At 43.5% G+C, this 13,485-nt stretch overlaps 1 protein-coding gene across 1 annotated transcript; it reads right to left on the bottom strand.

Moving 5' to 3' along the window:
* Positions 1–3,602: 3,602 nt before the first annotated feature.
* Positions 3,603–5,105, bottom strand: LOC101784012 (disease resistance protein RGA2). The gene has a single exon (XM_004963576.1). The coding sequence runs from the start codon at positions 5,103–5,105 to the stop codon at positions 3,603–3,605; it is 1,503 nt and encodes a 500-aa protein (XP_004963633.1).
* Between the last annotated feature and the right edge of the window lie 8,380 nt (positions 5,106–13,485).

Genomic DNA, 13,485 nt, shown 5'->3' with positions numbered 1-13,485 from the left:
TCTAAATTACCCACCTCTATTATTATATAAAATAAACTAAAGTAACCCATAATCTTCATCTAAATTACCCACTTATGCCATTATAAACAATATTTCAACTAACCCCTAAATTTGCAACTAAATTGCCCACCACTAATACTTAAAAAAACAACTTAAAGTAACCTTAAATTTGCATCTATATTACCCACATATGCTATTATTAAAAATAACATGAGGTAACCCTGAATCCAAATCACCTTAATTAAATATGTACCAATATATAATTCTAAATTATTTATTTCTTACACTATTGGTATATAATATAATAATTAAGAGCATTGACGTGTGTCATCATTTATAAATATATAGAAAAAGTGACGAGAATATAGATTTCTATGTTAAAATTATAGGTCAAATTTAGGGTCTGTTAAACAAATTCAAGCGCATACCATCGATGAAAAGTGAAAAAGTTAAAGATTGTAAATATGGATGAAAATATTATACTAAAATTTGTCGCAACCGGATGAAGATAATAAGTATATATCTATATAAGTATTGTGTTCGAATATTTAACATATGAGAGATAGATCAAGGTAATAGTTATGTAACAATAGGGCCTTATTTTTTCCATTAGAGACTCCGCATTAGTTCATGACACGCTAGGAAAAAAAACAAATCCTATAAATTTTCACAAAAATCAGAAACATCACATAAAACGTCAATCCTGTAAACTCTAATAATCATAGTCATTGGTATATTATTTTTTTCTAAAAAGTTAACCACCACTATCATTATAAAACTATTCTAAAATAAAACCTAAACCTATATCTAAATTACCGAGCTCTACCATTATAAAAACTAATCTAAAGTAACTCCATAATCTTCGTCCAATTTACTCATGTATATCATTGTAAAGAACAACTTAAAATGCTATTCTAAATTCGTATATAATTACCCATGTATGTTGTTATTAAAAATAACCTAAAGTAAACAGCTAAATCTTAATCTAATTATCTTCACATGCATCATTCAAAAAAGTTCAAAAGTAAACTAATATATAATTCTAAATTACCTATTTATGTCATTGTTAATATAGAAATACTAAGTGAAGATATATACGTATGATGAGTGTCACCATGTAGACTATCTGTACATGTATGTGAGGAGGTGATGAAAAGTATTTATTTTTATGTTAAACATAATGTATGGAGATGAGATACAAAATGAAAAAAAATGCGAGCGTGGATGAAAAAGTGTATAGAGTAATTAATAATTAAAAATCAATCATAACTGGACAAAAATAAGTACACATCTATATAAGTATCATGCGAAAGTATTGAAAAAACTGACAGAGTAGTAGGTAAACAATTTCAATTATTAACTAGGAGTTTAATTTATAAATATTTTTCAAATACAACAGTTTTAAAAACCATTAGCCCGTGCAGGAGCACGAGTTGATACACTAGTTATACTAAACCGCCATAAACAACGAGCTTGGAGCTTCTGTTTATACGGTACAAGATCACACAATAAGGTGAAGGGTGAATTATCATCCCTGGTCTTGACATCGTCTGGGTACTCGCCAATCAAGGAGGCATTTTTCTGAAGGTGCTGTTTTAGCCTTGTGAGAACCCTGAACCAACTTTGAGGGTTGAAGTTCTCTCTTAACAGGGCAGCACCGACGTATGCGAACATGAAAAGATCCTTGCATCACATTCGCCATCTCCAAAGCAAAGCTAAGGGTGCCATGTCAGGATGCTGCCCTGGATAACCGCTTCCAAAGGCTGCCGTCCTGAACTAATACCAGTAGGCTTCTACAGGCAAGCGTTTCATGCTAAGAGCTTGTGTTGTCCCAAACCTCACAATCTTCTCCGATCGACTGGTGATGGTTATTTTGCTCCCCTGTGCTATGCTTCTTTGGGAAGAGTACAACTTGTTCCATGTTTCGTCATCCGCATCCTCTAAAAGCTCATTGACGACCAACAATCTCTCGCCTGAAGCATTGTTAATTAGTGTGATGCTTGATCATGTCTTTGAAACTGGACACTGTCATACCTTTCAGGTCACTACCCGTAGGTATATACGTACTGTAGGAATACCACATAAAGTCAGAAACCGACACCTGCTTCTTCATCAGTCTCATACCATGCCTTTATCGAGTACCCACATGCCAACTGATTCGTACACTGATCATGCTCATATATATTGATCAAAGTCCATTCTACCCCAAGTGGGACATGCTGCAACTTATTCCCGCACTGCTTGTTCTTTTGGTGGGAGCTGGTATTTGGTCTTTTAGCATTTGGGGTCTGAAATTAGTCCCATTAGCTGGATTTGGAGGGGTAATGAACTAAAGTTTAGTTAGAAGTTGGTTAATTTTTAACCCACATTTAGTCCCTCTATTTGGATCATCACGAGCTAATTTTTAGTGATAAAAGTTTAGCCCCTGAATCCAAACACCCTTATTTTGCTTATGTATGTATTTTACACCGAATCTTTATTTAAGTTTTCCCCAAATCATATGGAAATCAAAGTACTAACTTTTTAATAATTTATAATTCTGAATCTATCTATTTATTAATTGTATTCTATATATGAACTCTTCATTTCTGTATTTTTTCCCAATTCATATGAAACCAAACCAGTAATTCACATAGTTTTTAACTTGAGTGAGTTGTGCTAAATGTGTTTCATATGGACTATTTAGGCATAATTCTCCTTAATTCGTATGAAAAATCAGAATACTATTTTTACCACTCCCCCACCCCAAAAAAGTTTACTATTCGGTACTCATTCCATTCCAAATTATAGGTCGTTTTGGTATTTATAGAGTCATATATTTTACTATGTATCTAGACATAGTATATATCTAGATAGATAGCAAAAGCTACGAACCTAGAAATACCAAAATAACCTATAATTTAGGACGGAGGGAATACTTGTGTTAAACATGGTCTATCTAGTTTAATCTAGACTGCTAGTGGTGTCGGTTCTTTTCTTTTTCCGAGCAACATGATTATCTTTTCCGAAAATGAGCTCCTATGCTGAGTCAGAAGCTCATACCTTCGTGGGCAGGCTCAGAGCTCCTATGCTGAGTCAGAAGCTCATACCTTCGTGGGCAGCTCCCATACAAGAAACATAACCAATTGAGCTAGGCTCACCAATAAATTATCATTGAGCATGATTCTTATTAACATATCTAATCCAAATGTTATCAGCCGAACTAAAAAAAACAGAGAAACACCTCACACACCCATTCAAGAACAAGTAAGAAACTTTCGCCCATCTGGCTAGACTAAGAATCACAAGAAGGAAAACTTGATGGTTTTATTACGTTAAAATGAAATACCCACCCGAGTTAGCTGGAGTGACCACACAGAAACAGGACTATTTCAAACCAATGGACATATCACCAAGAGCCCAAGGGTTTACCTTTACACTCTATCCAACCTAATGCCGTAGTGTTTATTGATTGTTTATTAATAGAGCATGTATCAGCTCGGAGAATTTTTTTGGAGCTAGAGTGTGGACAGATCAAAAGTATTTAATTGGGCTATTTGTTATTTCAAACAAACACAGAATTAAAACACTTTACTTCATTATACATACTTTCAAACAGACCATTACTGTTCACAGACCACAGTCTCACATGTACAAATATAATTAAAGTAGGGTGGTATTTGAGATTTCCAAAACAAGACCTCGTACTTCCCTCGCGGCTGAGCACATCCAAATAGCAGATCTATCATTGTTATATCTGGGACCTCCTCTGCACCAGATCCCCTTGGGTAAATTTCATACAGCATAAAGTACTCGTCATGTTTCTGTTTGGTTAAGTTCCAAGTCCATTGAGGATGATCCTTGGCCTTGAGATCATCTGGGTATTCTTCACCCAGCAATGACATATTCTTTTGCAGAAACTCTCTTAAATTGGTGAGAACCATGGACCAACTTTTAATGCTAAAATTGGCTCTTAACAATGCTGAACCAATGTGCGCGTACATGAAAGATCCTTGCATCTTACGTGCCATCTCCATAGCTATGGATGCCATCTTTGGGTGCTGCTCTGGATCATCACCTCCAAAGGCAAGCCTCTTAAAGAAATACCAATAGGGTTCTGTTGGCAGACATTTCAAACAGAGAGCTTGTGTTGTCCCAAACCTCGCTATCTCATTGGATCGGCTGGTGAGGATCATTTTACTCCCATGTGGCATGCCTCTTTCGGACGAGTACAGCCTCTCCCATGTCTCATCATCCACATCCCCTGAGAGCTCAACAACAATCAGGAGCTTCTCCTCTAGGGCACTGTCATTCTGGTGCTTGATCACGCAGTTGTCTCTGAAACCTGCCGCCGTCTCATCTCTAAGGCAGTTCCTGCTGTAAACCAGGATCAGGGAGAAGTGGCCGCGCACCTTTTCATCTTGGCAAACATGCTCCACAAGGGTGCTCTTCCCGATGTACGCGGGGCCGACGATCGGGAGCACGTCTAGGTTCTCAGCACCAGGAGGAGGCTCCGTTGTTTGCAGCAGGAAATCTATGACCCTCTCTTTCTCCATGTGGCGGCCGAACATGCACTTCTCCAGGAACATGTGGGCGCTGTAAGGCTGACGGTACAAGGGCGGGTAGCTCCCCAGGAACATGACGAACTCCTTCATGTCGCTGATGATGACTTCCAGGCTGCGAGCCACCTGCTGCAGATCCACCGGCACCGGCTCGGTCTCTGGAGCACCGGAGCGGAAGCGGACGCGCTTCGCCGGGTTGAACCTGGAAAGGGAAAACGCGCGGCGTCCCACCTCGTCGCCGCCGTCGTCCTCTGCCTCATCGTTGCCGTTGCGCCGCCGCCTGTCTCCTCCTCGGAGGGCGTTGCGGCAGCAGGCGACGTCGAGGATGTAGTAGCCCCTGAAAGTCTCGTCCCTCAGGGCCTTGAGCTGCAGCAGCATGGCCTTGCTCGGGACGTGCCGCTGCTCGGCGTCCCGGACGATGGCGCCGCTCCTCAGCAGCTGGTGGCGCAGCCGCTGCATGTCCTCCGCGGTCGCCGTCGGCGTCTCCTTCTCGAACCTGGACACCAGGAACGATATGGACCGGTTCACGAGCTCGCCGACCACCGCGCTGGAGAGCATCTCCATCGCGAAAACACCACACTTTTTTTTCTTTGGAGAACGTGCAAGAACACGGTAAGAGAAATGCAGGAGTTTTGCGTGTGCTGTTTTGGTCTCTGACTCGATGTTTACTCTTAGGAATCCATGCTATTAAAAGGTTGAGGGAAAGAGCAGCCAATCGAGAGCGGCAAACCGCATGATTTGAAAGCCATCCGATACTCAGGAACATTCGATGCTAGATTGCTAGGTATACTCCAGGCCAGAAAAGATTTGGACTGGTGGCTAATAGAGCTCTGTGCTGGCGGGTCGAGCACTAACCAGCAACTTCGAACCAGCACAAAGGACGGTCTATGCTGGCGGGCGACGTTATCCACCCGCCAGCACAGAAGCTCTCTGTGCTGGCGGGTGGTATAACCCACCGCCAGCACACTGGCATTTTGTGCTGACGGTTGGTTATTCCACCCGACAGGAATATTTATTTTCCCACCCCATATATTATTTCTCATGATTTATTTATAATTTCTATTTTTCGCCAGTTTTTTGCTGCCAAATTTAAATATGTATTTCCAACCACATAACAACGAACTTAAATAATAAATAATTTACATTATTAAAAAATGTATAGTACAAAATAGATAATTCACATTATTCAACAAACTTGAATAATAAATAATTCACATAATTCAACAATTAGAATAGAGCTACATCGGCGGCGCCTTCGTCCAACTACGAAGACGTTGGCATCCGTCCGCCGCCAACACGCCATTTGGATTAAAGAATTCTCCGTCCTCATGACAAATCTCCCATTAGATGAACCTCGCCATGTCCATACAATTATTGATGATGCCTTTGTCTTCGAGCGCCACATCGCGAATGTCGATCCTAGGCATCTGCAGGTATACAGTAAATGAAGATTAGGATGTATTACCATTAGAAAGTTAGCACATGGCAGTGTATAAAAGACTTACATCTTCGGGATTTGTTCGGTACCTCCCATTGTTTCTAAGGAACTTGCACACGTAATATCCGCATAGCACAGAACTGGATGGTTGCTTGTGGCACTGCAATCAAAGAGAAAAATGATGAGTTTTTATAAATGACAAGTCTACGTTATATGAAAAGAAACCAAGTTTTTATATTCTTACCCATCTATGTGTTATTATTTTCATCACTTTCTTCCTGTTTTCAAGGCATTCCCCGCCTTTGAGTATGTAAAGCCTGTGCGCACTTTGAGGATATAAAGACAAGAGTTAGTAATACAACTTAGGTGCATAGAATCTCAACATGCATTTAAGTATTGCCAAGGGATGTCTTACTTTTGTACAATGTCTAGGAATTCCTTGTAACTATCTTTGGTATATCCGAGAGAGTCGAGGATAATTGCAAATCCAAGCTTGGGGTAAATACAGATGCAAATTCAGTGGTCTCTGCATGATGGCATTAATTAACACCAAGTATATAAATAGTAATTTAAACCAGCTTGCGACACTTTGTGCTTTTCTTCGTTTTGGGCTTTTTCCTTTATAATATTTTTCTCCGCTTGTGTTTGTGCTGCTTCCATTTCTCCTTTGACCCTTTCATTCAGTTTGAACTTGTGCTCTGGCTTGCTAATTCATGCTGGGTCAAGGTACGCTACCGAGTACCTGCCGTTCGTCAATTCTTCCTCTTTTCATTACATCCTACAGAATAGGTAGTCGCTCAGGTACTAGACATGTAAAATATATATGTATGCATGTAAAACTCATGTATGCGGTACATGCGGACTTACAAGCACCATACGACAATGAGCTGGATGTCGAGGTGTTGATGACAATAAAGTCTGAACAAATCCTCAAAATCGATCACAAGCGAGTAATCTTCAGCGCCAAGGAAAACCTTTTTTGGGATAAGCGTGGTGATTACTCGAATACCTTGCTTCATTGCGGTCATGATCCATACATGCAGCTTATTGAGTTCCCATGGGCCTCCCACCAGATCCCATCGATACAAGAATAGTTTGCCATGCTCATATTTATCTAGGACTTCATCTGACCCAAAGACATTGAGGCCTTCATCTATTTCCTTTCGCCGAGAGGGGCCGCAAGCTACAGATTTCTCCACCTCACCGGAAGATGAAGCCTTGGTCTTCAGTACATTCATGAACTTGTTGACTTGTGTTGATGGATTCCTATTCTCATATAACCTGACCATACGAGGTATTGCTGGCGGCTGGGGAGGTGGAGATGGTGGCCTCTGGGGAGGTGGAGATGGCGGCCTCGGCAATGTTGGATCATCGCCTTGGAGAAACAAAGTCCATTCCTGCTTAGTGAGACCTTCTTCCATAGGTGATTGCGGCATTGGCTGCCCGCCCTCATTGGTAGCTCCCTGCACATGTGACTGACCTGGCTACTCACCCTCAATGGTAGCTACCCTCAGTGGCTCGGCCGTGAGGTTTCTAGCGATGCATTAACATTCAGAACGATATCTCGGTAATGCCACAGTATGTACTGGTTCATCGCATCACCGAGAACCTTTAATCCCCTCATCAGTAGGGATGTCAAGCTCGCACAACTCATCCAACACAGTAACAATTTGCACCCAGGAGTATTCTGGCGGGGGTTCCTTTGGGAACAAATGAGCCGTTACTACCATGCTGGTTGCAACCTCTCAAAACTTATTCTGTTTCCGTAAGGTATCACCAACCTGCATGGTGTATCCACTAGTATCTCGTCTACGGGATACCTCACGTTTGCAATGGAGCCAGCACTACTCGGAGCAATGTATCCTATGTTGGCTAGCTGCAGGGGTGGTTTTGCCTGTCATTGAGCATCAAATGTTGTTGGGTTGGTCATCACTTGTGCTTGTGCTTTCTAGGTGGCGAACTCAATCAACTCCTGCTTGGCGATTGCTCTCATCTTCTCCTCAAGGTCTTTCTTATAACGGTCCTGCTTCCTGTAGCTTCCTTGGTCGTTCTAGAATACTTTACCTCAGGGCAATGTTGATGACACTCCTTGAACATGGCCAGTGTGTTCCGTGGTTTCGATTGCGGTGGTTAGCTGATCTCTCTCCCTGTACGACTTGAAAAGACCCTTCTTTTGCATCTCGACGAGCTGTTCCAACCTCTCGTAAATTTTCGTTGTTGCTGGGTGTTTGAATGTAACCTTGCCGTCGAGTGTGAATATCGGAACTTGCGCTAGCACCCAATTCCTGCTGCGCTCATCCAAGCCTTCAAATCCGGTAAACCAGCTAATCGCCGTTCTTCTTGCTCTCTCCTCCATTTAGCGATCTTGGCCGCGCACCCTCCCGTACCCAAGTGATGGGGGTTCTCGGCGGCTTTCATAGCCTTCCTGTATTTTCTTTGCTTAGGGCTATTGCTTTCGGTGTGTTCTTCTATTGTACGAACTCCTCCCACATTTCTAGAGGAATCCTACCGAAGTCGTCCCTAGCATTCTTACCTTTCTTTGCATACTCCGTATTAAGCATAGACCTCAAATTCCTGAAACATCTCCCAAGGAGGCCCTCAGCAAATTTTCTTGCGGAATCCTCATGACCTTCAGGAAAAGTGAACTTTTCTTTCAATGTGGCCCACAAAACTTCCTTCGTAGTGGAAGGCACATTCTTCTAGTTACTGGTCGTGATCCAGGTCTGCAATTTGTCCCTGACATATGTTCCGAAACCTAGCAGCTATCCCCTCATGTAATATAGACTCACCTTTGGAGCCAAGCATCTCTATGATGAGAGTACCTTTCTTAGGGATCTGGTTTTGGGCTCTTTACCCACGTTGCTTTTTCAAAGCACTACTGGAAGGTGCTGCAGCTGAAGGCTCTGGTGCAAAGGCAGCTACCTCACCTTCCTGCAGAGTTGATGTTCTACGACGTCGTGGCGGCGAATGATCTAGGGATTGGTCATCGTTCTATAGAGAAAATAATAGTTGGAGTTTATCATCTTCATGTGAATAACAAACGCATCACTAGCTAGTATATGAATGTGCATGCAGGTACCTGATGATCCGCGGTTGGATTGTATTTAGGGTCCAAGTCATCTGGATGCCTGTGAGTCCTAGATGGGCTTGGTTCGTACTCAGGTGGAGTCTCGTACGATCCATATGTGCCGTCGGAATCAGAATCCTCAACGTATTCAGTCGCTCTTAATATGCAAAATTGTAATACTTGCAATTAAAAATTATTCATGAATTTATGCATATCAACGCAAATTTGTACACCTAATTGGTTCAAAATATCATTTGGTTCAAACTATTTCAATTGGTTCAAAATATTTCAATTGGTCACTCAAAATATTTCAATTCATCACTCAAAATTTACTATTTTCTAAATGTTAAATGAATTTCTACATGGTTATCAAAATTAATTCGAAATTGAACTATGTTTGCATCTAACTTATATCTTCAAATTACCAAATAATAATTACTTTAATATCTAAATTTGGTCATAAAATTCTACAAATTGAAGTGGCAACATATACATTGTTCCCAAAATGATACATCTCTCGCATAGTTTTCATTTTTTTGCACCAAATAATAATTACAATAATATCCAAATTTGGTCATAAAATTAGGACACCTCATGTTTTCATCCAGTTTTTCTCGATTGAAAATGCTATCTAATCCAGTAATCCTGGATGAATTATCATTAACTCATAAGGTCTCACTTCAATTGGTTCAAAATATCAAATTTTAAATATCTTTGAGCTTAAATCATTTCAAATTTAAAGTTTAAACTCACTGAGGCTTAGTGCCAGCCAGCGGCGCGGAGGTCGCAGGGAGGGTCGTGGCAACGCGGAGGCATCGGGGACGTTGGGCGTGCCGGCGGTCGAGGAGGAGGCGCGGCTCGGGGAGGAGCGGTGGCACGACATGATGTCACGGTGGGGAGGAGGGAGGCACGGCGGGCGGGGGAGGAGAGGTGGGCGCGGGTGGCGAGGAGGAGGCGAGGCGGCGGAGGAGGAGCGGCGGCGTTGGAGGTGGAGAAGGAGCGGCGGTGGAGGAGGTGAGGAGGTAGAGGAGGTGAGGAGGAGGAGCGGCGGCGGCGGCGGTGGTGGAGGAGTGGCGGAGGAGGAGGAGAGGAGGTGGCCAATTAGTTACAATTAGTTATAACAATGTTCATGAGATATAAACCTACAACTCTAAATTTCTTCCATTATTTTGAATAATCTTTTATTCTGAACATTTTGTAAATTTTATGTGGATAGTTTGGGCTAAGTATGGCAAGTGGTGGTGGCCGTGGAGGTGGTTATGGATATTTTGGGCACGATGACACTCCACCTAGTGTTCCAGGACTGAAATTCCATGGGCCCATTGACATTCCATTCGGCAATCAAACCAGAGAAACAATTCCCAACATAGTAATATTTTTTCCTTCTTTTAATTGATTTTGTTACTACACATGAATAAATTCTAAATTTACCTTAATGCAACTTATCAATAATATTAGATGGCTCAGAGATGTTGTTCAACATTTAGGTGGTACTTTACCTGTGGTCGAAACAGAGGACGTAGGACCAAATATTCAAAGACAACGTCTCTCTTTTCAAGTACATGATCGACGTGCAGATCTCACCTCGTTGTCACCAGGACAAGCCATCCGATGGTCTCAATGGCCGCATGGGGTAGCGCAGCGGCATTTATGATGACTGTTGACAGGACTGCCGTGGAGGCCTGCCTAGAGCAATTTAACCGTCATGGGTAATTTGTGCTAGACTTTTCATGGTTTTGAATGAGATGCCTCGAGGAGGAAGACAACAATGTGATTATGACTACCGAGAGGCTTTCTCGACTTCATGACATGGTATGGAACATTCTTTTATCATTCTTTTAACTTTAGTAGTGTTACATCTTTTAACTTTCATCATGTTCTTATCATCTTTTATAGGACATATTTCATGGTAGCACCATTGCCGAAGCGAGCCTTCGTGTGATTCTGGATCAAGTTCTGGATACGCTTCATTTGACTTAGATGGGTGGACACCCGAACTTCACCCCGGAGTTGAGGTTCCAAGCGAAACTCACTTTCTATACGCCACATCAGTTAACGTCACCAATGTTCTCTGTTTATAGTAATGTATGTGGTTGTCCATGTGAAGCGAAGGAGAGTGCACTCATCCGTGCTCTCACTTATTTTGATGAAGTTCTGGGCTGGACGATTGACGACATTAACTATATTCCATATCTAAGGAGGCGAGCTAGAGTATGATGAAATATGTAACATGCATGGTTATACCTCTATCGTTTTCTTATGCATTTGAACTTGTTCTCTCTAGGACCTTTAATTATTGATGTAATAACTTGCACTATTATTAGAACTGGTTATATTGAATTGTGGCTTGAATGTACCCTTACCCTTTTCTTATGCTGGCAATAAGTTACAAGATAATAAAGTCTAGTACACATTAATAAAGTCTTACAAGATAATTAATAAGTCTTATAAGAATATTAATTAGTCAAACAACATAAGAGAAAATAAATGTAATTTATCCTTTAACAATTCTTCCTTCACAGTTAGTCTGTAACCATAGCTTCATGGATTTATCAATGCTTGCTTCAATACACTTGATTCTTTGTTCATGGTTGTAACGTCCGTAAAAATTCACCAAATGAAATCACTCGCTAAAAATCATTTTTAAAATCTTTTTACAACTTGAGCTCCCAAATCCCATTTTCTCCGCGATTTCGCCATTCCGGCACCAAAGCCGACCACCATCCCTTTTCCCCTTTTTCTCTTCGCGAATTCCGCCATGTGCCAGTCGAAAGACCGCAACACTTGTGCCCACGACTGCTCCCGCGATTCCCGCCGTCTCCCTCTCTACCCCTTTAATTCTCAACAGTTTAATTCTACCTTTTTACTTTTACCCCATCTCCTTTTTCTTTTTCTTCTTTTTATTTTTCCTTCCTCTTCCTCTCTCCTTTCTTCTTTCTTTCCCATCCTTTTCCTCTCCTCTTTTCTTTCCTGCCGCGTGCCGCGCCTAGCCCCTGCTGTGCCCCGCGCACGCTGCCCAGCCCCACCGCACATGCACCTGTCCCGCGCTCGCCACCCCATGCCTGGCCCCGCGCGCTCTCGCACATGCCACCGCCCTGACCCCGCACGCCTGTCCGCCTTGATGCACGCGCCCTGGCCCTGCCCGCTACCGCGCCACACGCCGACGCCGCGCTCTTTCGCACGCCGGCACGCCGCCCATCGCCGCCGCATATCCCGGTGCAGAGGACCGCCCTGTGCCCGCACATCCCGGCCGCCATTACTCTACCCGTCCCTGTGCGCCCCCTGTGCGCCGCCCATTGCCACCCCCTTGCCTCCAGCCTACAAAAGGGGCTCGCTCCACCCTTCATTCCACCACAAGCTCCCTCAGCCAACTCCCTCTCCTTCCCATGCCTCACAGTGCCACCGCCATAGCCGTCACCGCTGCCTCCCTGTGGCCACCGCCGCGCCACCTCCACACGCCGCCCTCGCCCAAGGTGAGGAAGGTAAAGGAACCCCCTCACTTCCCTCTTCGTTTCCTCCCCCCTCCCGCCGGCTGGCCGCCCCTTTGTCGGGCATGCACCCCAGACCCAGGAGTAGACCTTGGACGGCCCACTAAGGGGCGTACTCGGACATGATCAGAACAAGGGATAGGCGTATCCCACTCGGACTAGTCAAGTATGTATATGGAAAACTACTCAGGCCTTACCGAGTAGAACTCTGTAATAGTGCTCGACTAGGACTCAGACTTGTAACCCTGCCCTCCCGTGTATATAAGGGCGGGCAGGGACCCCCCTCAACAACAACTCCAGTTCATCAATACAAACCAACACATAGGACATAGGGTGTTACACGATCTAGCGGTCCGAACCTGTCTAAATCATGCTCCTTGCGTCACCATTGATTCCTTGATTCTCGACGATCCTTACCGCACAAAAGACCTCCTAGGGTACTCCCTAGGAGGGTTGCCGGTCTAAAACACCGACAGCTGGTGTGCCTGGTAGGGGAACTCGTCGAGTTTCTCAGCGCGAACTCAATGGCAACGGTCATCATCAGGCCCGTTTTCTTCATCGAAGTGGGTGCCACCTTTATTTTCGGATCCTGGATTTGCATCGCCGATGGCTTGGGTTCGTTCCGGCGCTAGATCGTCAACGCTCAGGAGAAGAAATCAGAAGATCTGATCGGAAAAAACCAAGATTTCAAAATCGACGAGGTCGAGTTTGACTATGCGTCGGATACGACTTCGCTTCGGACTAGTCGGTTCCAGTCAGTGCCCAAGTCGGTTTCGACTTCAAAGCAGTTCCCGCATGGACTCCGCAACGCAACCAAAGTACACCAAGGCTTTCTCACTTGAACCCAACTTGAACTCGGGCACGATGAAGACGTCGACTCCGACTCGTCTTATCCCCCAGAGATACCGTTATCTGGTCCAGCCCAAGGATTGGTAATAACTTCAACACCAC

The sequence above is a fragment of the Setaria italica genome, chromosome III, assembly GCF_000263155.2.
Source record: "Setaria italica strain Yugu1 chromosome III, Setaria_italica_v2.0, whole genome shotgun sequence".
Classification (NCBI taxonomy): Eukaryota; Viridiplantae; Streptophyta; class Magnoliopsida; order Poales; family Poaceae; genus Setaria; species Setaria italica.
The sequence above is the reverse complement of the archived record's forward strand: the minus strand, read 5'-3'. Positions and strand labels throughout refer to the sequence as shown.

Coding starts and splice junctions, on each gene's coding strand:
- LOC101784012 (XM_004963576.1), bottom strand. CDS start 5,105: ATGGAGATGCTCTCCAGCGCGGTGGTCGGCGAGCTCGTGAACCGGTCC.